This window comes from Delphinapterus leucas, chromosome 13 (assembly GCF_059928025.1).
Source record: "Delphinapterus leucas isolate spDelLeu-1000000601 "Yukka" chromosome 13, BTC_Dleu_Yukka2, whole genome shotgun sequence".
NCBI lineage: Eukaryota > Metazoa > Chordata > Mammalia > Artiodactyla > Monodontidae > Delphinapterus > Delphinapterus leucas.
Window position 1 is genome coordinate 62,132,935 of NC_143141.1, and position 24,749 is coordinate 62,157,683.

The 24,749-nt window shown below is 41.7% G+C and overlaps 1 protein-coding gene across 13 annotated transcripts in view; it reads left to right on the forward strand.

The window, feature by feature from the left end:
* Positions 1-24,749, forward strand: part of SLC8A1 (solute carrier family 8 member A1) — a 360,075-nt gene that overhangs the window by 263,052 nt on the left and 72,274 nt on the right. For 12 of the 13 annotated variants that reach the window (XM_089923245.1, XM_089923246.1, XM_089923243.1 and 9 more), the window contains 3 exons: positions 2,128-2,145; positions 11,575-11,705; positions 15,952-16,051. In XM_089923245.1, coding sequence (XP_089779371.1) covers positions 2,128-2,145; positions 11,575-11,705; positions 15,952-16,051 — 249 coding nt within the window. Of the gene's footprint in view, positions 1-1,664; positions 1,686-2,127; positions 2,146-2,245; positions 2,261-6,368; positions 6,438-11,574; positions 11,706-15,951; positions 16,052-24,749 lie in introns of all 13 variants that reach the window. The other variant, XM_022573995.3, reaches the window with a different exon arrangement.

The window sequence follows — 24,749 nt, forward strand, 5'->3', positions numbered from 1 at the left end:
GGACTCCCAACCACTGCACCACCAGGGAAGCCCTAGTGGTCATTTTAAAAGCAATGGTATACACTTAATTATATATATATAAAATGAGCATAGTACCTATTAATAGCGCTTATTAATTGCATTTAAACCATTGATGAAGGCAGTATAGATGATTAGGTGACCACTTTGCAAGAAATGTAAACTTTTACATGTAAAGAAAAAAAGTCAAATACAAAGGACTAATTCCTATACAGACCCAACATTTGGGGGAATTTAACTAATCCCACTTTTGTAAGAACTCACTGGCCTCAGAGTCCATCAGAAAACAAACAAAAACAAAGTTGTCCTGACTTAATCATGTTCAGAAAGGTAACAGGAGCCTTTGGAATGATGGAGAAAAGAGCACTGGGGACCCATTTTAATGCAGCCTATTTAATATGCTCCACAGACAGCAGGCGGAAGAAAAAGACACTAGAAAACTGCCGATTTCTTACAAAGATGGGATCAAAAATGCCTCATTAACATACAGGAAAAAGCACTTACTTCTGAATGCATTCCTCCAAAGGACTGCCTTTTATCTCAAGGAAGAGCATCTTGAATACAGCTCTTTCAATTGTCATTTTGGTAAAATATGCCTTCATATAAAAGTAAATTAAAATTCCTTGATAGCACTATTTGCTTTTGACACCCAACAAGTGGATCTGTGTCACCATAAATAAAATTACTAACTTGTTTTATAAAGTATCCTCTAATGCCACTACCAGTAGAGAGAAAACTGGTCCTGAAAAGGTAATTGTAACTTTCCCATCTACAACTCTAGAAGTAATTTATTTGATACATTTAGTCAGGTAGCTTTCACCAGGATAAAGTGCTACAGCTATAGTCTGGGTTTAAAGCACAAAACCTGAAAGACAAATTATGTATGTCAGGCCCCACACCCCACCTCCGCTGCCCCAGACCTTCTGTCCCTGTCTTGTCAGTTTCTGTGGAATTATGTGTCCACAAGAAGCTATCTGGTTGTCCGATTATACCGTGCAGGTCATAGATAAGGACACACAAATAAGCAGTCATTCCTGGGACGCAGATTTTGAGGATTTAAAAAACATAAGCATTCCCTGATGACCAAAATATCATGCAAATAGAGCCTCCAGCGAGAGAACTTCATCTTGGGCCAAAGTCTCCTTATGGGCGGGGCGGCCAAAATGGAATTTCCTAAGATGTTTTCTCTGTTTCCATTGAAAGGTACAATCCCTGAGATCCTGGATGCTTTAAGACTTCCATATGTTGAATTCACTGACTGCCAGGCACTTATTTCAAGAGGAAGGCTCACTCAAATAAGGTTTAGGATTAACTTCATAAAATATTTCTACTATATTTGGCAAACTAGATGTATAGACTGTGTGTAAACATATGGCAGAAATGTTTTCTTAAATGTCAAGAAATAATATATAAAGTGAATTGTTTATATATATAGAATCAGTCACACACGTTTGCAGAAATCAGTTCTGGGATCATCTGGAAATACTCCCAATGCCACATTAACTTGCCGTGCACCAATTTTTTAGTAGCAGCTCCCTACCACTGTGATCAGATCTGCCTGGATTTCTTTCTGCTGATATTCCTCTTACTTTCATTATTCATCTGGTCTCTTATTCTGTGTTTGTCTTTGTCTGTTTCCTTCACAGCCCTGTTATTGAATGAGCTTGGTAAGCATTTCATTTCTTGCATTTCCTTTCCATTTTTCTAGGTTATTTTCCATTTCTGTCAGGTGCTACAGTAGCTTTCTGACTTATTTTTTATTTCTGCTGATTTATTAGCAAGATTGTTGTTTAGAGCCATTGGCCTCATAATTTTGTGAAGGTTGGATAGTTTACATTCCGCTTTGGGTTCAGTATGACCTTTTACAAAATCAGTGCTTTCTTAGGTATGCACAAGAATTAAATTTGTGCACTAAAGCTCATAGTCTTAAAAGAATGATTAGCGATTAAGTCATGAATGGATGTTTTCATATTTTTCTTAATTGTATATACAATTTGGCAAGTTTTTGTACTTTGGATGGGCTGTCAGGCGGTCTGACGTCACTGGTATTTGTTATTTAGAGTGTAAATTAAATGAATTGTAACATTTCTTTCTTTTTTTCTTTTTTAGGTGGCTTCACAATAACAGGTATGAATTTTTTAAGTCTAATGAACCAAATTTTATTTTGTACCGTGAGTTGTTTACATTTTTAAAAATTATTTCTCATTTTTATTTCCTTTTAATGAAGGAAAATACCTGTATGGTAAGACAATTTTTTAATGTTCTTCATTTTCCCCCAAATACCCTTAATTATCAAACAAAAACCACATCTTATGTACCCTGCATTAACACTTAGCTATGGCACACGGTGTGCTTTTGCTGATTTTACACATTTAACATTTTACACATTAACAAGGTGTGTGTTGTGTTTACTTATAAGCAAATTTGTGTGGAGAACCTGTAATTGGTCATATTTTGACACTGATCAATTTACAGATGTTCACATAGCACTGATGATGTGAGTGTACCTTGCTAGATGCTCCAGAGAGTACCAGAATAAATAAAACGATTGCTAGTCTCAAGGAAACATAGGAGTTGACATACAAGCCCACTCCATGGCCCAAGCTCAGGGTCCTAATCATAGATAATGCCCTATTGGGAGAAGATAAAGCATGCCTTCCCCTCATCCCACCACACCAATCTGCGAAGTTTTAGCATTCTTAACATGGTAATAAGTACTATGTCTGCCACTTGCAGTGGATTCCAAAGTGCTCTGTAAAAACTCAAAACGTCAGTCAAAAAGTTTAAAACCCTTAATTTCATAATGGTACCCAGCCGCTGTTGATTGCATTTTTTAGCCAGCAGAACTCTAAAGCTATTTCCTTACATAGAGAAGAAAGATATTTCCTTACAGCATCCTCTCTTTTGACCCTAAATATTTTCTCACCCTTTCAGAATCATCTATATAGACTTAGAGAGGGAGATACATATCAAATGGTAGGCCTGATTTGTCTGAAGCTGCAGGTTGAAGATGTCCCTAAAGGCCATCCTAATGGCCGTGGCATTTTCCAATATAATTATGCAGATATCTATATTCTAATTATTTTTTTCTGAAACCAGATAGCTAAACAAAATATTTAGAAAGGAAATATTTTCAAACATTCTAAGTTTGAAAATGTTATGGTGTGGGGTGGCGTTAACTTAAACTGCCATCAGTGTAAACTCATGATCAAGAAGTTTCAACATGATTCCGTCCAAAGTGGAACTTTCTGAACGCGTCCAATTTCACATGGGCTATTGCCCTCCACTTCTTCTCTCCAGACACAGCATTTAAAGACAAAATGATTCATAGACTCTTGGAGACATAGAAATTGAAAAGGATAAAAACGTTAAATAGAACAAGTGCTCATAGAGGATTTCTTAAACCTGATTCACCTGACACTCTCCTAGGTCAAGTCTTCCAAATTCTGCACTGCCAAATATGCTGTTTTTGAATCCGAGTTAAGGAATTTACATTTACTTTTAAAACTTTAATCTTCCTTTTTTCATCCCATCATTTTAACTTATTGAAATCTTTTTGGAAATATTCTGATTCTATCACCCAGTAAGTTAATGATCCTTGTGAGCTTTGAGGAATGTAGAAATTTGGCAAGCCAGTCTTCATGGCTTCCTTGAAGTAATTAAAAAAAAAAAAAGTCAACCATCTGAGGAATAGTATAGTATCTACAGCTCCCTCAGCCCTATGCAGCCTGATAATGAGACCTTAACTAAAAACGTTTAGTGGTAGAATGCCTTGTTAAAACGCATTTATGTGTTTGGATAGCTTCCTGTTTTATCATTGAATATGTCAGGAGTTTGCTTTTAGGGCCTTCCTTCCATTGAAACATCTTCCTTTTTAGTAACTAGGTAATGGGACCCTAATTTTCTTTTCTCAGAAATTGTTCGTTTCAAGTTCTAGAATACCCCACCAGTAACGTCCAACATTTTCTGTCTCGGACACGTCACGCATCCAAGAGGACAGAATCACTTCTTTCAGAGGTTTTCTATTATTTCATGTACTTCATTAAGCTCTTTCTTATAGCTTGAACCTTAATCTTCAATAGCAATTTTTCTGTTTTACCACCTCTTCCCAAAACCTGAAATTGATGCAGTTAAAATGAGAGAAAGTTGCAGAACCCTCTGGGAATTTCCACATTGGCCTGTTCCTCTCACTTTACATGATCCTTCTTCTCCAGAACCAGGCCAGAGTGCCTGGGATCCACTCTCTATAGATGCCTCTGGGGAAAGTTCTAAAATTTAGGTCTACACAGTGAAAACCAGCTGTAAGCCCTGGAGAGCTTTTCTTTGAAGTCAGTTTGAGGCTTTGAAGTCAACGCTTTGAGACGCAGGGGCAGTAAAGGAAAATTAATCTAACTCTTGGACTTTGCCTGCAGCTTTTATGCAGTCTTGTGCAGCTAAGTGTGAAAATCTAAAGTTGAAGCAGGATATATGGAAATCGAAAAAATCATTTGGTCCACAACCCAGTACCTCTATTTCAGAGGTGTCATTAGTGATGGACATTAAATGCTGGAGGTGCTTTTGGAATTTGCAAATCTTCACCTGTTGCTCTCAGACTTTGCCTCACTGAAAGGCCCTTGTTGGGACCTGTGATGTAATTCCCCCTTGACCCTCCAGGCACATAACATGATAACCCCCTATACATTATAGCTCATTAGAATTTGGAAAGTATTTCTTATTCATTATATCATTTAATCCTCAACCTTATGGAATAAGATCTTTTGTTCTCACTTATAGGAGAAGAAATGAAGGTTCAAAGATGATCAGTCTACTCCAGTCACCCATCCAGGGCTCAGAGCCCGGCCCTCTAACTTTAAGTCCAAGGCCATGTGATGACTACTTTAACCCAGCACTTTTAGCTCCTTTCTCCCAACTTGTATATTCCTACCTGCATCTCAATCCCTTTTCGATCCAAAGCCTCGCTATGTCTCTGAAATGCCATCAGTATGAATTTCAGTCAAATGAAAAATGAGGAGGACCCCAAAAGGGGGAAACTAGAGTACATTAATTTGGATATTTTTAACAAAATTAAGTATTCTGGCTCAATTTGGAAAGATAGAGGCATGTTTCTGTCCCCAAACAGGCAGCAAAAAAGTTCCCTAATTAATTAAAAGTATGTAACAGTCAGTATACCTTTTTAAAAGTTACTCTTCCCGGGGCTTCCCTGGTGGCGCAGTGGTTGAGAGTCTGCCTGCCGATGCAGGGGACACGGGTTCGTGCCCCGGTCCGGGAAGATCCCACATGCCGCGGAGCGGCTGGGCCCGTGAGCCATGGCCGCTGAGCCTGCACGTCCGGAGCCTGTGCTCCGCAGCGGGAGAGGCCACAACAGTGAGAGGCCCGCGTACCGCAAAAAAAGAAAAATAATAATAGTAAATAAATAAATAAAAGTTACTCTTCCAATCATATTACACTCATCACGTGAGTCTTCATAATGCACATGGCTTTTTAAGGAAGACAAGCTATGAAAATTCCGACAGTTAAACACACTTTAGTCACTCCAGTATATAGGTTAGAGAAACAAATCCCCTTCAAGTTTGCCTTCGTTGTACAATTGAGAAAACTGAATCCCAGAGAAAAGAAACACCTTGCCCAAGTTTAGATGGAAAGCATATGGCAGAATTTGCAGAATCCCAATCTCATGATTCCAGGTCAGTTCCAGGATCTCTTGGTAGAAGCGAAAAGCAGGTAGTCAGTTGAACCAGGAGTTTCATGAAAACCCTAAACTAGGTAATCCAGCCAGTCACTGTGACAATGGTGAACCCTTGTAAAACCTGCCAGTGTGTACAGCCTTCTCCCATTCAGACTGCCAAGGAAACAAATAAGCATGTTTCCTGATGTTATGTTCCTTGACCCTCACACAGACCTGTGATATGGACAGAGCAGGCACTATTATCTCCATTTCACACATGGGGTAACTGGAGAAATGGCCTACTTAAGGCCATGTTGTTGGCACCACGAGGCTACCTGTCATCACACCGAGTGCTTTTCATTGTTCCGTGATGCCTCTGGAAGCAGGAACTTGACGGGCATGGATACTCCATCTCAGACACCTGCAGGAATCTGGCTGCACCCCTGCTGTGGGGTGTGTGCTTTATTCACACAATCTGATTGGACTCCTAGAACACCTGCCCCATTTATTTACTTGCTCACTTCTTCAACCTACATAACAGTGACCTCTGACCACTCAGTCCCCAAACTAACATTGCTTGCACTGGGTGCATCTGGGCGTGACATTCAGCTTACTAATTCCACAAAGCTCTTCTGGCAAACCAGTGCAATCCAGTCTGCTGACTTTCTGCCTGTCCTTTTGCCAGGCCAACCTGTCTTCAGGAAAGTTCATGCTAGAGAACATCCGATCCCCTCTACTATAATCACCATCACAGGTACTCATTTCATCACGGTCCTTGAAAACCACAGTTTAATTGCCTTCAAGGGTTCTTTCGGTCTTTCGACATTAAAGTGACACAATTCACCCCCATTACCTCTAAAGCATTGCTACACAATGCCGTGGCTTCTCTGCAGTTGGGGGTATGATGAGTCAGCAACAAGACACCACATCGGCCCAGGATGGGACGCATGGTGGAGGGGGAAGCATGGGCCTATAGAGAAGATTGAGTCCAGCAGCCTCTCAAGTTTCAGTATACTCCAGATGTCTTGCAAATCTCGCTTCTTCAACATGGGTCTTTCATTGCAAATGTCATGAAATGTCTTTAAAAGCAAGCTGTCTCTCTTCCCAGAGTCTGCCTTTCCTTCCGCCAGGCAACATGATGTTAGCCAAATATGCACAGATGACAGTACATCTGTGGGTTTTCTCCAGAGGGGAACATTGACAGGGTGACTAAAGGATGACAAAGCTATCCCAGATCGACTGTAGGATTAGAGCCCGGGTGTGAGCCCCTTGCCTTAAGTTACCAAGACTCTGGATAAGGACACGGATACTCACTCTTCAGTTGTCACCATCGCCCATCGCTGGTCATGGCTGCAGAAACACTTCTGCCTGCCGCAGTAAGACTTTGCTCGTTCTCGCATCCCACACCCCCATTCAGTAATCATGCAGCCCTGACTGCAGAGTTGTTCCAGAATATTCCTCATGGAAATAAAGTACCAGTCTCTTTAGGTTCTAATCAAACAGACCAGCCAGGTGCTGAAAAAGAGATCTCCGCTCTCAGACGTGTCAACACAGATCTGAGTGAAGGATTAAAATAACCACAAGCAAATTGTCCCACCACTGGCCTTGTACCCATTTCCAAATTTTACATTGTTTGTTGAGACAAAAAATTGCAAATGCATTCAAGAATATCCACAGTAGCTCCTCGGGTGCAGATCTCCATGTGGGTTGTATTGTTTTCTAATAGAGATTCGTGTTCTCAGCCCTTCACCTCTTACGGTGATGAGGCTTCAAAATGCAGCCTGATCAAGAAAGCATTAACAGCAGCTTTTTCATAATTCTGCTTTTCCCAGATCCCTGGTACCTATTAGCTATTGTGATGTGTCATTTGCAAAATCAATTACTCAGGGGAAGGGAGGACCCCTACCAATGATTTCATCACAGCATTGTTTTCTGTCCTGTCAATACTGATTTTAACCATGGCCGTTAATTATGCATTTGATCTTTAAGTTGGGTTGGTTGGTTAAGACCATGATGTTATATAATTTATTATCAACTTCTCAATAAAATATGATGAGTTTAAAAATATGTACATATATATGTACATATACAGATAAACAGGATTACACAGAGAATTTCCTCTACCTGAGAAGCAGAACTAAAAGCACAGCATATGCATAAATAAGGAAATGAGACTGACTTGGCCACAGTAAAATGAACTGCATCTGATCCAGCACTCAAAGTGAAAAAAAAATAGGTGATCAAAACATGTGCCGTTAAACGATTTCCTATTCGATAAAAGATACCTAAAGAGAAGTCACTTTAAAAAAATAAGCTTAGCTCTCTTCTTTGCCAGTTTCAAAAATCTGGATCACAAATATTAATTTATCTGTATCATTATAGAGCAATAAAAGGATTTATCCAGCTGTCTTCTCTCAGTTACATATAAGTATAATTATCTCTTAAATGTTCACGATGTTTATTAAGTGAAAATATCCCTGACCCTACCATGACACTAGGCCTTTGTGCTTTGACTTCTTTCTGCCTGGAATGCCCCTCCTTCCTCTACTACCTCCTAGCCAGCCTTCCCACCACCTTCACCTGGCAAGCTCCTATACATGCTTCAAGGCCAATTTCAAATATCTCCTCTTTCCTGAAGCCTTCCCTGACTCCTTTGGTCAGAGGGAGCTACTCCCTGACCCTGGACCTTCAGCCCCTACCTTGCTGTACTAGAAGTTGTCCCATCTATATGCCTCACTTCCCACTAGACCATGAGTTCCTGGAAAAAGAGGCGGGGTGGGAGGGGCCTCAGTATGCTGACATAGTGTAGGAGTGCAATGACGTGTGAAATGAACAAATGGTCTTTACTATATGCATAGAGCAAAGAAGAGGCTTGTCTAACAGTGAGTTGGACAGTCACATGACAAATACTTATTGGGCACCTACTACTTTCCATACATAGTAATAGGCTCTGAGGGATATGAGGAAAATCCAAAGAGCAATGAGACATATTGTTCTATCTTGGTAAGTTTACACGTTGGATATCTGTATGTAAAGGTAGTTTAAATATTAAAAAGTAGTATATTAGAAGTGTCCACGTTTAATATGTACACACAACAAATATTCAGAATTTAAAGTTAGAGTGGTCATTCCTAAATAGGTCAATTGAGGGATATTTCATGCGAGAAGAGGTAGGGTTTTGAAAGGTAAGTAGGATTTAGCTAGATGAAAATGGGGAAGGTTTTCCAGATGGGTAGACAGTGGAATAAAGTGTGGCATTAAATTCAAGTCTAGCTTGGAGCAAGAATGTAGAAAGTGATAGAAACAAGGTTCCTGCTTTTCTTTAGGTTAGTATGAAATCTGTTAAGACATTAATTCCTAAAATTTTGTTCTTTCGCATACCTCTTTTACAATATTTCCTTAGGCCGCATACCAACTATGCTATTATTTACTTCATGCAATTTTTTGCCTCATGTTTTTACTTCACTAGATTTGTTTAAAAAAAAAAAACTTTAAGTTACTAACACTAATAGAAAGCTAGTATTTATCACATAGAGAAAGTAAGGTTAAAATTTTTAGAATGAAAAAAGTTATTACTTCTAGCTCAATGCAGTCAAATGCTCTATGCCTGAAAACTATTTTCTCTTCCATAAATGGTAGAAACCCTAATGTCAAGAACTAGTTACCAAACTTCTTCATCATAAGGACTAAAGGAGGATTAAAAAGGGAATAACCTTTTCACTCACTATGTGATTTGGTTTCATTTACTACCATGTCCATTCATTTAATACCATGTTCCAAATCATTTCATTTTGTGAGATGCGGCTTTCAACAATGCCACCGCATCACCTTTCTTTCATAATTTCTCTATTCTTTTTACCTAAATTGACTTGAATGCCATTAAAAGCAACTTCCCATTTATAAGTAAACTATTAAAAGGGGGACATAATAAATATTCTCCCCCAAATGGCTTTGTAATTCAAATTAAAATCTAAGTTGTAATAGTTTTTCTTCTGGAAAAATAATTCTTATTTGACTAAGTCTCCAAAATATCCATGTTCAGCCAGGGTTATGAAGAAAGACACTAATATAACCTGCTCCTACGAAAACTCTAATAACATTTTCCTGGGCTTAAGATCAGAAAGCAGTGGGAATCAAAATATGATTGGTTTGAGCATTGGATAAATGGGACTTCACATACCTCAGCTCACCCCCTTGACTCTACACACTTAATTTCAAGGGCAAATCATGGGGACACCAATCAAAAACTTTTGCCTTCCCTTGGGTCATAACTTCCCAAGCCTACTCTGAGAAATATTATAACTTTTACCATTAAAGGTAATCTACTTGCACCTCTCTTTTGCATCTGCTAACACTTAGCAGACTTTGGCTAGTCCAAAATCTCTTATTTTTAGTCTTCTTCGAATTTCTTTGGGGCCCTGTAATTACTGGGGGTAGGAAAGCAGATTCTGAAATATATTTTTAGGAAGACACTATTGAATACATAATAAAGAATTCTTTGATATGCTACCTTCTGCTTTTGCCTTTTGCTTGGTTTTGACACTTCGTATGTAAAATGCTAGCAGTGCCTCTAGCCCAACTGCTCCATGGCTCAGTAATCAACAACTGGCCTAGGAACTAGTCTTCTGCATCATTTGCTAGAGCATCAAATGAAGCCACCAAGGCAGGGTCCCTCAGCAGAGGGAAGCCATGTATGGGTGGGATGAGATGGGAGATGTGGACTCCTGCAATAGTTGATGCCTAAATGCAAAAGGCAAGGAGTCTGGGCTAGAAGTCCCTCCCTTCCTCATCTCTCCTCAGTCAACAGGCTCCCGTTGCAGGCAGTTTGCCTGGAAGGTTCTAGAAGCAAGGGCGTCAGGGCTGTGGTCTTTCTGTACCACCAAGACTACTTCCTTGGAGATGAGGTCCATTCAGCTTGACTGTGAGGGGAAGTGGCCTGTCTTGTTCCAGCATCGTGAGCCTGAGGACAGGAGGCTGAGTGGTTACAGGAGTACTGTTTGTCCTTCACATGTGCGTGGCCTTTTCAGTCTGGGATTTATCCTAATGACCTTCACACAGAGAGGACCCAACTGTGAGCTTCCCCTCATTAATGGACTCTCAAGTCCATTAGCATTTTCTGAGCACCCACTAGCCTCTCCTGGATTGTAAGCTACATGGTGGTTCCGGAAATAATCATGCCCCCATGGTGAGTAAGTATGAATTTCCCAAAGGCCTCACCCTCGCTCTCCCTGTTTCCTTTAACGTTAACATGGTCAGGGTCCTCCCAACCCATCTCAGCTTTGCACCAGAGGGAGGCAGCTCTGGAGCGCAGGTGTCTTACTGACCCGTGGAATTCGTGGATGTTTTGCTTCTTAACTTGCAGCAGGGGCTCTTGGCAAGTGAGAGGCTAAGATCAGAATTTCCCATCTATCGTCTCTTTGGCCCTGGGCCATTTTCTTTGCCTCTAGAAAGTGGAGAAGAGGAGGCCAGAGTTACATTCCTTGAGTCGCTCTGGAACTTTAATTGTGTTTCCTCTTGGTCATGTGCTAAAAGGATGTGTACAGACAGCCAGGTGAGCCAGTGTCCCAGGGGACAGCTGGGTGATTCCCTCAACGCAGACAACATGTGGACAGAGTCTTTACCAGTGACATGGCCCTATAAGTTGCTCTTCTTGATCTGCCCTTTGGCAGGTGCTTAGGTTGTGGGATATTATGATCACTTGCCGTCAGAGTGATCACTGCCCCACACAACAAGCGTCTGTCCAATTCTCCCCTCCAGCCTTACGGCACCACCCCAGGGGCTTTCAGTAGGTCATCAGGGCTTCCTTCCTTCTTGGTTTTCTTGTAGCAGGATCCAGGGATTTCCAAATAAATTTGAATGCGTTCTCACTCTCTTGTCCTTCCCTTTCACAGAGGAATACGATGACAAGCAGCCGCTGACCAGCAAAGAAGAGGAGGAGAGGCGCATTGCAGAAATGGGGCGTCCCATTCTGGGAGAGCACACCAGGCTGGAAGTGATCATTGAAGAATCCTATGAGTTCAAGGTACGCGCACCAGCATTGCCCACCAGGGAGGCCAGGCCCATCTCTGCACCAAGACGGTTCATGGCGTCTGTCTATGCTGTACGAGAGGCAGATGTAATGTCAGGAACTGGCTCGTTGATGGAGAGGCCTTTAGAGCAGAAATGGGATTCGCGAGTTGCTAGGGAAACAAGAGATCCTATAAACTAAACGGTGTCAGAACCAGGGTCTGGTGGGTGGCACACATCACTGTGCAAGGTCAGAGGCGCCCTAAAGGGAGGGCTTTGGATAGCAAGGAAGAGGCAAAGATGGATTCCAAGAGACTGTTATGTGTGGAAGAAACGGTGCTTTGTTTGAAAAAGCTAATCAATCTAGTAGAAGCAAAGCCTTGACACTGCTGAAAATGAGGCTTTTGTTTTGGAGGAAGGATGGTAAGCTTTCCCTGTGGAACATGCCATTGACGAGCTCCCGTATATCATGTAGTCACCTTCTTAAGATCCTAGGACACTTGAGCACAATCAACAAACTGAAGGCAGAGTGCCCGTAACTGGAGGGTTTATAACTGGGCTGATGAAATTGGATTTCCAGGTCTCTAGATGAGGAAAGTCATTTTTCAGAAGGTAAGCAGATGGGCCTTAGGATGAGCTTAGGACTTTGAAATGAACCTTTTGGACCACCCTTAGCTGCTCCCTCGGCCCCTGCCCCAGCTCCCATCCCTTTTCACTCACGTGGTCCTCACACCTAGAAGCCCCCGGGAGAGCCGCACCTGCATTCTGTAGTGGGACATGAAAAGGAGCAGCCTCTCTCTGGTTTTCCCGAACGACAAGCCAGAGCACAGCAGCATTTTCCCCACTTATTTTTTTTAAAGCAGATTCTGCTCCTGTTTGGAAAACCAGAATGAAAATTCCCAAAGGGAGAATCAGGTCACCAACCTAAAAGCCTCAGGATCATATCTGGAGTTTTCACAGTAGTGGCTTCTTTACCTTTTGCTGGGCCCGTTCAGTATTTTTCTAATTTAGTTCACAAATGAAGGTGCCTGAGAGGTGACAGGTGGAAAGAAAAATGTCTTTGCAAATTAAAGTGGCATTTAAAAGATAAACAACACAATTAAACTTTCCCCTTCAGGCCACTGTGGATGTATGTGTTAACTCCTCTCATTCATTCCCACAGAAAGAAAGAGCAGGGCAGACCCTGGGACTAGTGCTTTCTAGGCAGACCCCCACCATCAGAGCCCACCTGGCGTTTCATCCAGAACCTGGCTCACTGCACACACTTGACTGGTATATGCACAAGTTCCCTGAGATTCCTGAGGCACGGATATCTGAGACTGTCCATTTCTGTGGACCAGTCTGTTCCCGTCTCCATCTTCACTCTTCGTCATGCACCCTCTTTTCACCTGGAACCAGAGGGCGTGGTGCCACTTGCGACAACAGAGATTCTACAGCTTGGCATTTTCTGTAAACGCTTGTCCCCCACCCCTCCCAGGACTCTCATGGGGAATGATTGTATGCCCTCTTCCTCACGGGACCACCACGAGCACTCCCCTTCCATGCACCCATGACCAGGAAGAGAAATCATAGTCACTTCCTGTAGGAAGGGTATGGCAGGGCACAGTCTTCTAGGCATAAAAGTTTTCTTGTGTCCAAAGCTCTCTCTGGTAACCACTCCAATGATCCGAGCATTTGAAAGTCAACCAAGTCTCTCTCCATAAGTCCAGTTGTTTGGGGTACTTATCTTCCTAGAATATCTTCCATAGACTGTTTTCCTCCCATCTGCTCAAAGTTCATCAGGACAGTTACTGGTAACACTGAAGGGTACCTTGGGGCATGTTTCTGAAGTGCCCTCTAGCATCAATGTTGATTTCATATTATTTGTTTAGGAAATTTTTTCTAGACCATAGCCGTTTTAAAGAAATTGTTCAAAGCCCTCAGAACTGCATTAAAGACCCAAATCTGGCTGATACCCCACAATGTCCGAGTCTGCTTTGCCCACTGGGTTCTTGTTTACTATGTTGTGACCAAGGGCTGGACGTTTCTAACACCCATGCCTGAGAGTGAGGTTAAAACTATTGCTACAGACTAGCACCGTGAAGACCTAATGACTGACACGTAGGAAACCTCCAGGTCAGTGTCCCTGGCAAAGTTCAAGGATCAAATTTCAAATTCCTCCTCTCCTCCTATAGGTCCTCTCCTATTCACTCCTCTCCTCCTATAGGTCAAGAGAGGACACATATGTAAATTAAGTCCAGGGAAGAGCCCAGGCTGTCTCATATTCTGCCAGGGTTATCATGAACTAAAGTTTACAATCTACCCGAGGTTTTATATATATACATTATATATACATATATACATTTTATAATATACATTTTAAGTTTAGTTTATCTTAAAACTTTGTTCTTCAGAGAGATTTTCTGAGGCGAGTCTGTGTTTAACTGTTAGAGCAGTTTCACTCTTCAATTATTTATCCCCCAGTAAGTGGGATTCTCTGCCTTGGCTTTAGAGTAAAGAGGGCTTCCTTGGAGAGACCTGCCCCAAGTTTCCATCACATTTAGGAAAAGTCAAGGTTATTTCTTGTTACATTCTACACGGGGGCTTCCCTGGTGGCACAGTGGTTGAGAGTCCGCCTGCCGATGCAGGGGACACAGGTTCGTGCCCCGGTCTGGGAAGATCCCACATGCCGCGGAGCGGCTGGGCCCGTGAGCCATGGCCGCTGAGCCTGCGCGTCCGGAGCCTGTGCTCCACAACGGGAGAGGCCACAACAGTGAGAGGCCCGCGTACCGCAAAAAAAAAAAAACAAAAAAACAGGAACTTCGAATTGGCATCAACCGAGACACTCAGAGTGCTTGATGAGATTGGCCAAGTCCAGAGAAAAGTCAGATGCTTGTCATGTGCCTCTGGCTATGGCGGCCAAGAGCCCTGATGGTTACAGCTATTATCAGTGGCACTAGCAGTTCTAGACACAAAGCTAGAGGCCGAAACGTCACCACCATAAGGACAAACAGTCTAGCAAAGGATGATGTTGAAAATACAGAGTGGGCCAGTTGGAGATGGGCCCTTTCATGTTTATTATCATCTCAGTGTTTCAAGTCAGTTGCAGTGACGGTTGAACTAACACACTTGACATTCTGATGTAGCTTTGGCCTTCTGCACGGGCCCCTGGGATCACATTTTCCTTCCTCCCGGTTAGCTAATAACACGCTCTCTCAACCCTTAGTCAATTCAGGGACACTGCTCTAAACATGTACAGATTTTGACCTAAGACACATAATACGTGTTTTCTGACTCTTTGCAATAAGTGGGAATTCGAGGATGCTCTGACAGTAAGGGTGGGGCATGTCGTGGACAAGTCGGTGTGGTCGTCTCTCTGGGAAGAACAGCTCCCCGTTCCGGAAGTGACCCTTCTCCCTGTAATTGCTGTGATTTGTGGTAGCACTTTGGGTGCATCTGCTCACTTAGTTTTCTTGTGAACGCTTGACTGCTTCTGCGGTTCCATGAACTGACATTCATTTGGAAAGCTAAGAGTGCTAATTGTACAGAAGCAAGTGCCTAAACAAGGTCTTAAAGAAAAAGAAAAATAAGAGGCTCAGAGCTAGTAAAGCAGGGGGAGATTCAGTGCAAGGTCATTGCAGTTTGCCCTGAACCATACAAATGGACCGTTTTTGTCTTTTCTTGTTTGCCGCAGGAGTCAGGTGAGATGAATTCTCTACCAGCCACCAGGCTGACAAAACCAGTAGCCAAAGAAAAATCCATTTATTAATGATCATACAGCAGCAGCCTTGAGGCTCTGCTGTCTGGCTGCATTTCATTGATCAACAAAAGTATAGTAAGAACAGGTTTTAGTTTCGTAATCTCTCTGCCACTTCCAGTTATCCACCGATAGGTAGTGCTGAGCAGGGCCTAGGTTAATTCAGTTGCAGACACATACTCTAGATGAAGCCAGGAGAGAAGCAAGTTCATGAAGCGTCCGAGGGGAAGGGATGGGCTTTTGCAACATCCTCAGTTGTAACCGGTGAGGCTCTTCTTCCTTGGCTATTAGGCAGTGAAGGAGGCTTGTATTTGCTATGAAGAAGTTTCCATTTCAGGATGTTTCCAAGAAAGGACGATGCTTGTTTGCATAATCGTAACAGCGTTTGATGTCAATACTGTTGCTCTGAGCCTAACACCTGCTACCCTTTAGATAACTCGGGGGTTTTAAAATCATCAAGGTCTGAGATTTCCCGAGGCCTTAACCAACCCGACAATTATTTTCTGATTCTTTTCAACCTCTCTAGAGTACCGTGGACAAACTTATTAAGAAGACAAACCTAGCCCTCGTGGTTGGGACAAACAGCTGGAGAGAGCAGTTTATCGAAGCGATCACTGTCAGCGCTGGTGAGTGCTTTTCTCTGCATATTATAAATGATAATGTCCCAAGCTTTCTTTTCCTGCCGTCACCACTTGGTCTAGGTCAAAGCACCAAAGACTCTCCATGATAAAATTAAAAGAGAAATAAATGTATTTGTAATGTATATGCACATTTTGGGGACGAATTTAGACTTTCTAAGATGAAGCAAATGTCTTCAAACAGGACATCCTTCTCTGTCTACATTGCGTCTTTCTCTCTGGAAATAGACAAGATAAATTTAAAGCCTACTGTGTCTCTTACTCGTGGATAGCCAATCACAGAGTTTTATCTGGAAAATTCCCTGAGAGCAGGAGAAGTGACGAAGTGCAGGTCAGAAAGGAACCATCAAAATCATAGGTGGGACAGGGTGACCTTAAGACACTTCACCACCATCATCTACATCATTTTTCACTCTCTTCAACAACATCTAACAAATAAGTGTTTGCACTGGCTCTGGAAGTGAAAATAGAATCACATTCTGTTTCTTCCTATACAAGCAAAGTGCAGAGTTTTATTTAGGAAGATCCTATAAAATGAAGAGGGTTGCAAACTCAAGGAGCCAGACACTTGAGGAAATTAAATTCAGAAAGAAGTATCCCTTTTCTGTGTCACCAAACCTTGTCCACTCTCTGTGTGATTGTAAAGGGGCGGAGGAAAGCCCCTTTCAACGATTCAGGAAAGCAACACTCTCATGGGATTTTCTGGTTTTCAGTTCTTCTGTTTCATTTCCACTGGTTCTTTCTCTTTAAAGATCACCACAGGCTCATTTTCTACTCTTGCAGCTAATGAATAAAACTAGAATTTTCTAACTAGTGTTTCCCAGACTGGAAAATATGGAAACAGTGTCACTAGCGGTTGGGTCATGACTTCTAACACAACTCCCTCTTTCCAATCTGCCACAGAATAATTTGACAGATCTCCCAAGTACTGTGGGAACAGAGGGTGATAAAAAACGTTTGTGCCTGTTTATTATTAGTGCTGTTAATAATCACACTTTGGTTTCTTGCAATAGAGTATACAGTGGAAATTTATGAACAGTAAATGATGAGTAATTGCTTAGGGGAGTAGATTTGAAATGTACACATAAGTTCTAATGGAGGTGGGGACTCCGTGTCTCAGTCCTTTTGGACTGCTATGACAAAATACCACAGACTGGGTGACTTGTAAACTACAGAAACTTATTTCTGGCAGTTCTAAAGGCTGGAAGTCCAAGATGAAGGCCCTGGTAGATTTGGCGCCTGGTGAGAGCCTGCTTCCTGTCTCATAAGCTTCTCACTCTGTCCCCACATAGGGGAAGGGATGAGGGAGCTCTCCAAGGTCTCTTTTATAAGGGCATTAATCCCATTGATGAGGACTTTGCCCTCATGATCTAAGCATCTTCCAAAGGCCCCACCTCTATATAACCATCATATTGAGAATTAGGTTTCAACATATGAATTTGGGAGGGACACAAATATTCAGTCTATAGTACTCCCTCATTATGGCTTGTATTTTTTCTATAAATCTAAGATTAATACCTGAGGCGTGAGCTATATTCCTTCTTCGTAGAGAGAACAAAAACTAAAGGGACAAAGATAACTTGAATAAGAAACTGTTGACAAGGCCAGTGGTAGAAAATATTAAAAAATAACCAGGGCTTCCCTGGTGGCGTGGTGGTTGGGAGTCCACCTGCCGATGCCGGGGACGCGGGTTCGTGCCCCGATCCGGGAGGATCCCACATGCCACGGAGCGGCTTGGCCTGTGAGCCACGGCCGCTGAGCCTGCGCGTCCAGAGCCTGTGCTCCACAACGGGAGAGGCCACAGCAGTGAGAGGCCCGCGTACTGCAAAAAAAAAAAAAAAAAAAAACAAATTATTTTATGGGCCTTGACATACTAGAATTGAAACACTAAAAGCAGCATAAGCCTTAACAGACCATTTCTAATAGTTTCCAGGTTTCCTTTGACTGCAGATATATGAGTATTTGTATGATGGTCACGAGCTGGACCTCATTCATTCATTTTTCTATATGTCAATCATTCATTGTTCTTGCTGAGAAGGATATGGCAGTGAATGAAAAAGACAAATAACCCTGCATGAAGCTTACCATCTAATTGCAGGAGACAGCAAATAAGTAAAATAAGCAAGAAGTCAAATAAGGTGTCTGTACGATGGTGAGCTAGTCATGGAGAACAACAAAGCCATGGAGGGAGACAGGAAGTGTGCATAGAGGCTGCATTGGATGGTAGCCAAAAAGACGCCATCCATAGACACGTCGTTGCTGAATTTGCTTTTCTAGCCGTGGAGTGGTTTGTGTTGGTTCATTCACACATTTTTATAACTTTCAGGGACCAAGGTAAACATTTTATGTCCAGTCTATGGCAATGGAACAGGGTGGTTTTAAACAGCAAGAGTGATTATGCTACAAACAAAGTTGTGTATTTGCTCCTGGTTAGAATAGGTATACAGAGAAACAACTCTAAAGATGCTAAGACGTTCTTACTTTAAAGGGGAAGATTTTGGTTGGCCAGTACTTTCTTATGTTGAATCAAATGCTCTCGAAATCTCATGAGGTCAGTATTATGATCATCCTGACCTTCTGGAGGAAGAATCTGAGCCTCAGCAAGGCAACTTGCCTTTGGAAGGTATAGCCCAGAGCCCTGATCTACCAAATACTAGTCCAATGTGCTGTCCACTGCCCTTAAGAGCGAGACATTTCCAAGTGAGGAAAATTGCTCCTCCCATCTGGCTCATGGAGTGACGCTGGCCTTGTCACCTCTCCTGGTGCCATGGTTTCAGCACTTACATGATGGGAGTAACTCCCACTCAGATCCTTTGAAGAACGGTTCATGAATGAAATGCCAAACCTCTCAAAGGTTCTTATTGATCATGCAATATATTCTGTTTTATGTTTCTAAGTGACTGCTTGGGAACAAGACAAAATGGCTCAGAAATTTGCAGGCTGCTGGGTAAAATTGATCTTCTTTACAATTTTGAGACAAAATATCAGAGAAGCAAACCCATAGCTTATAGCCATTAAATTACATGAAGGGCAGTTAGGAAGCTTAGTTGTTGTCATTATGATTAAATTTAAGTCTCTAAAGAATGTTACTATTCTTGGGTTTTTAAGTAGACAATACAATTTGTAAAGCAGTATTTCTTGAAAACAGACTTTCATTGGATTTTAAGATTTCATGGCTAAATAGTTGAGAATCAGAAACAGTTGCCTTATTAAAAATGTTAAATTGCTTTTAAATGTCTCTACTGGGAGGCTTTTTCCTGTGCAATTTTCTGTGCAAAATTGAGACGATCTATCTTGCTAAGCAAAAGTAATAATTTTATAAATAGGATTTTGCTTCTGTTTCCCACTGATTATATTTAAGCTAATTTCAAGGTAACCCCCTGGCTGTCTTTTGGTCCTCCTGTCTTCTCTGAATTTCATAGCTCAGTCCCTGGGCCTCCTATGACCATAATGTTTCTGTAAACCAAGTTCTTATAGTTCAATATTTGAAGAGTTAAAGGACTTACGAGACTCAAGGGATTAGGAAGGGATTATATAGTCATGTCCTGGCAGTTCTCCTTCTGTCTTTCCCTGCGTAGAACACCAGGAGCGGTAGCCTGCAGCAGTGAAATGCCTGTCAGAAATTTACAAGGCAAGTCTAGTACCATCAGGTGCTTTTTTTTTTTTTTTTTTTTTTTTTGCGGTACGCGGGCCTCTCATTGTTGTGGCCTCTCCCGTTGCAGAGCACAGGCTCCGGACGCGCAGGCTCAGCGGCCATGGCTCACGGGCGCAGCCGCTCCGTGCCATGTGGGATCTTCCCGGACCGGGGCACGAACCCGCGTCCCCTGCATCGGCAGGCGAACCCTCATCCACTGCGCCACCAGGGAAGCCCAATCGGGTGCTTTAAGATGTGGCAGCCGATGTATTTCCAAGGGAAGCCAGCACTCACTGTGTGTCTGGTTTGAATTTCCCCCAGTGCCGCCATCTTTCTAGTGTCTCGGCTAGGGCAGAATGGAGGGTTGGCTTTAAGAAACTGTGGACCAGCTGGGCTAGGAGGGAGAAACAGATGTTTCAGGGAAGAGGGCAAAGGTTAGCTGGGTAAAGAGAACCAGGATGCCAGTGCCCGTTCCACAGCCAGCACACTGTTGTTCTTTCCAGCAACCTTGGGCGGTGGTGAGGTGAAGGACAGAGTGATGGCAAGCCTGGCTTTGGAGTAAGATGTGGATTTGTGTCCCAGACCTCCAAAAACTCCCTGGGTGACTCTAGGCAGATTCCTTCCCCTCTAAATCTCAGTCCCCTCGTGTGTAAAGTGGAGAAAACTGTTCCTCACTCATGGAGTTGCTATAAGGATTGATCAAGGCACCGCGTATTTTCACAAGGACTGTCTGTGCATTGGGATAGCACAGTTGGTTATTTGAGAGGCAAACTTCTTGAATATTCTACGATAAAATAGAACCAAATTTTGTGGAAAGGCAGTCAATTCAGTTTAATTACTAAAAAGGCTAGGTGACTAAAAACACTGGTTGACCTTTTTGTTTTGTAGTATTACACATGCCATTTGATAGATAAGGAGAGTGAGATTCAGGAAAACAATGTGAGGACTTGCCCAAGATGCCAAAGCTGGTGAATGTCAGCGCTGGGGTACATATCAGCCTGGGATTCTCTTCTGGGTGAAAAGTGCGCTCACTCGCTGTGCCTGAGTCCTGAGCACACACACGTGCACACACACACACACAGAACACCTGTATACATACATACGCAGATGCATGCAGACATGTATGTGTGCATACATGCAGATACACAAAACACAGGCACAGAGGCAGGCACCTTATATGGCCTGTATCTTTATGCATTTGCATAACTGAGCTGCAGATTGAAATATGAAGGGTTTTTCTTCCCCTTAATATTTGTTAAACCTCCCTAAGCCCAGCTCATGTTTCCTTCAGGGAAGGCACCAGTCAATTCTCTAAAGAACAGAGGGAAATGTTTGTTTCCCTAGGTGCATCTATAGTCTTCTCCTGCCTAGTAATTGGTGACATTCTTTCAAGAACATCATCACACTGCCCTCTCTTTTACCTGATCATTCTAAGTATCCTGCATTAAGGCTTTTTCTCAAATCCTTTTACTTTTGACATCGATTTTGCATATCTGATATAATATCTGTTGGACTTCTCATAATGAAGGAACACTCAAAAGTGGCCAAAAAAAAAGCCTTTTTGTAGTCTTGATTCTGTCTCTTGTCAACTGTATAACTTGACAAAGTATTTAATCTTTCCGAATTTGAGTGTCACCATCAGTAAAATGAGAGGGTTGGACCAGGCGAGTTCTAAGAAACCAGCCAGTATAGAACTTTGGGAGCTCTGTGGATGTCAGCTGTATTTGTACAGCAGCCCCGATGGCATCATGTTTCATGGACCACCTGATTCTGAGCAATGGAAAAAAAAAATGCACTCTGCTCACCTTCCTGGCTTGCTTATATTAAATGTTCAGCATAATAGCAGCATGCAATTCACATCTATTCTCCTAGAAGGAAAGGGATGAGAAGATAGTCTTCCATTGTAAAAAAAGAAACGAAGTGAGAGGACGATTCGAATATTTCTAATTTTCTTCCTGCTTGGTAATTGGAGCCCAGAAATCCCTGTGGAATCCTTGACAGAAGAAGGGTAGGCATTCAACAGGAGGCCAGGATCTTAGACGTGACTGGCCTGTCCACCCTCACTACACTTCACAATAGATTAAAATCAGAGACACCGACACCAGCTAAATAAACAGGTGGAGTGGGTGCGGTCTCCTGAGTCTACCATTCCAGTCTGGAGACTAGCTCAGTTTGGGGGATGCTTCTGTCATCGGTCTTTCATCCATGCATGTTATGTAGAGTAATAAGTGCTCTCAGATAAACTGAATTATTTAATAGCAAAAACTGTCACCTCAATGGTGCCCATGAACAATAATTCACTTTGACAATCCTGTCAACCTGAAGACTGGTCCACTGCCCAAGTCCTAAATAACAAATAATAAAAATGGTACCTCCAGTGAGTTTCAAGGGGTTGCCGTGCCATCTGGTCTAAGCAGGAATCTTTCTAGGATCTATTATCAAACATCATTACTATGGAGACACTCTCATTACTTAATGTGTAAACCCCTGGGTCATACGGAAATCCCATTTAAGCAGCTGAAAAAAAATAATCCTGCTAGGTCAGCTTTGACACAGACTTCATGTGACTTTGAGAAAATCAGAAAAACAAAGAGGGAAGAGGGTGTTAGGGATTTGGGAGTTTTCATTTTTGTCCTGTTTCTTGTGTGACTATAAAGATTCTTAATTATCCTTTATGTAAAAATAGAAATTGACTGAGGTTCATGAAAAAAGCTGAGGTTTCCTGAGAAATGGTAGGTACAGTTACCTCTAAGGAAGTTGGTCCAAAACCTATGTATAAAATTTCAGCCCACTTTCTGCTTAAATAATGTTACCATTTATTGCTTGTCTACTATGTCAATGAAAATAATCAATAAACAATCTATAACAAAAATAGAAAAGAGTTTTATTTGAGCCAAACTGAAGACTATAGCCTGCAAGACAGCTTCCCAGATTACTCTGAGAAACTGCTCCTGAGAAGCATGTTTTTCAGCACAGTCTTATATCTCGTCAGAACAAAGAACATTATACAAGTCAGGGATACATTTCTTCAAGGTTTCAAGAAAAAAAAGACAACAGACCAGCATGTGCTCAGCAAGTCAATATGGCCTTGGCACCTGGGAAGAGAGTCTTGTCATCCAAGGAGGACCAGCATTGGAGTTCCAGGAAGGGAGGCATTTAGGTTTTATTTTTAACATGGACATTCTTTACTTCTGGTCAATGTGCCCTTTTCTTTAATAATTAAATCAGATATACAATATGTGTTTGATGGGCCACAAACAGGTTAGGGCATTGGAATGGAAGACCTCTGTTTTTGGAACATGGAAGTACTAAAGGGTCCTCTGAAGGACCTTTCATTTTCAGCAATACATGTCGACTTACTCTCAATGGCACTGCTATTTGAAATTTAGAGCTCTGGCTTTAATCCAATGAAACATCTGCCTTAGAGTACATATTAGATAAACTGGGTAATTACACCAACTGGGCCAGAGCTCATTTAAGAGATCTAATGCTTAAGACACACTGTCTAATGGTCACGTTAAATTCAGTAGCTGCTCTTCCTTGCTTTGAATTAGATATCAGGAAAGTAAAGCTTCTTTAACTTTTTATCAGAGCCTCTATCAAAACTGCTCTCACTGGATTATAAATTAATAATTTTAATTTTTACCTTTAAAGTATAATATTTGAAAAGTATTTTTATCTTTCCTTAGAGTTATTATTCAAGATGTCCCTTACTATAGTTAAAGAAAACATGATAGGGCTTCCCTGGTGACGCAGTGGTTGAGAGTCCGCCTGCCAATGCAGGGGACACGGGTTCGTGCCCTGGTCCAGGAAGATCCCACATGCCGCAGAGCGGCTGGGCCCGTGAGCCATGGCCGCTGAGCCTGCGCGTCCGGAGCCTGTGCTCCGCAACGGGAGAGGCCACAACAGTGAGAGGCCCGTGTACCGCAAAAAAAAAAAAAAAGAAAGAAAGAAAACATGATAAATTCCTACTTTAGTTTAAAGAAAAGGAGTTTTGTTTTTTTCAGCAAATTAATTTTTTTCAGTGTTTTCTTATTTGCTTTGACCACCAGAAAGCTTAGTCAATTTTTTTTGTCCAAGTATTCAATATTCACTCAACTTACGTGTCTGAAAGTGTCCTTTATTTCTGCTTTCTTCAGATATTTTTTGGTCCTATTTTATCTTAAAGTAGTTTAACTTTATTAATAGGTACAGATCTGCTCAAGTCCTCTTGGAAGTAGAAAGAGTCTAAATTAAAATACTTTTTTTAACAACAGCAAATCTGTCCTGTTTACCACTATTTCTCTAGTACCCAGGCCAGTGTTTGACAGTGATAAGAATTTGTTGAATAAAGAGTGAATGAATTTAGGTGGGAATCAATGTTTTCCAATCTACATGTAACTGGATTAAAAGCCTGTTTTCCCTATATCATACTGCCATGTCTGATCTAGAAAAAATCTATATAAACACACACATACCCTCATCCATACATATGCCATATTTCAAAGAGTTTCAGACACATTTAATTCATATATAATATACACAGAACATACAGATATACAAATGCATGTAATTGTACCCATATAATACATTTATTTTTGCATATGCAAATTGGATATGCAAATCCATATTTTAAATTGCATTTTCTGTCAGTTTCCTTAGTGGAATTTGAGTGTTTTTTGGCTGGTTATTATGATCCAAAATGAGAAAGAGGAAAAGCAGAGGGCATGAGTAACAAAGAGGATGATGGTAAGTTCCATAAAGAAACTATTTATGGCAAATATTCTAGGGCCATATTGGTAGGTAGATAAAGCAAATCTAGGATATCTATCAACTTTAAAATGTCAGTGGTAGCAGAATAAAATGTTGAATCAGGTAGCTTCAACTCTTAGTTTCTGAAAGAGGCAGGCCAGCCACACAGCGGTGAGAGAGCAAGAAGGCGGGAGAAGCAAGCAATTATTTTCTGGCCCCTGGCTTTAGCTAATATTTCTGAAAAGAATACTGGCTTGTTGGGCTGTTTTTCTCTTAAATTGCTTATTACAGAATCTTGAGGAAAACACTGTACCAAAGGCT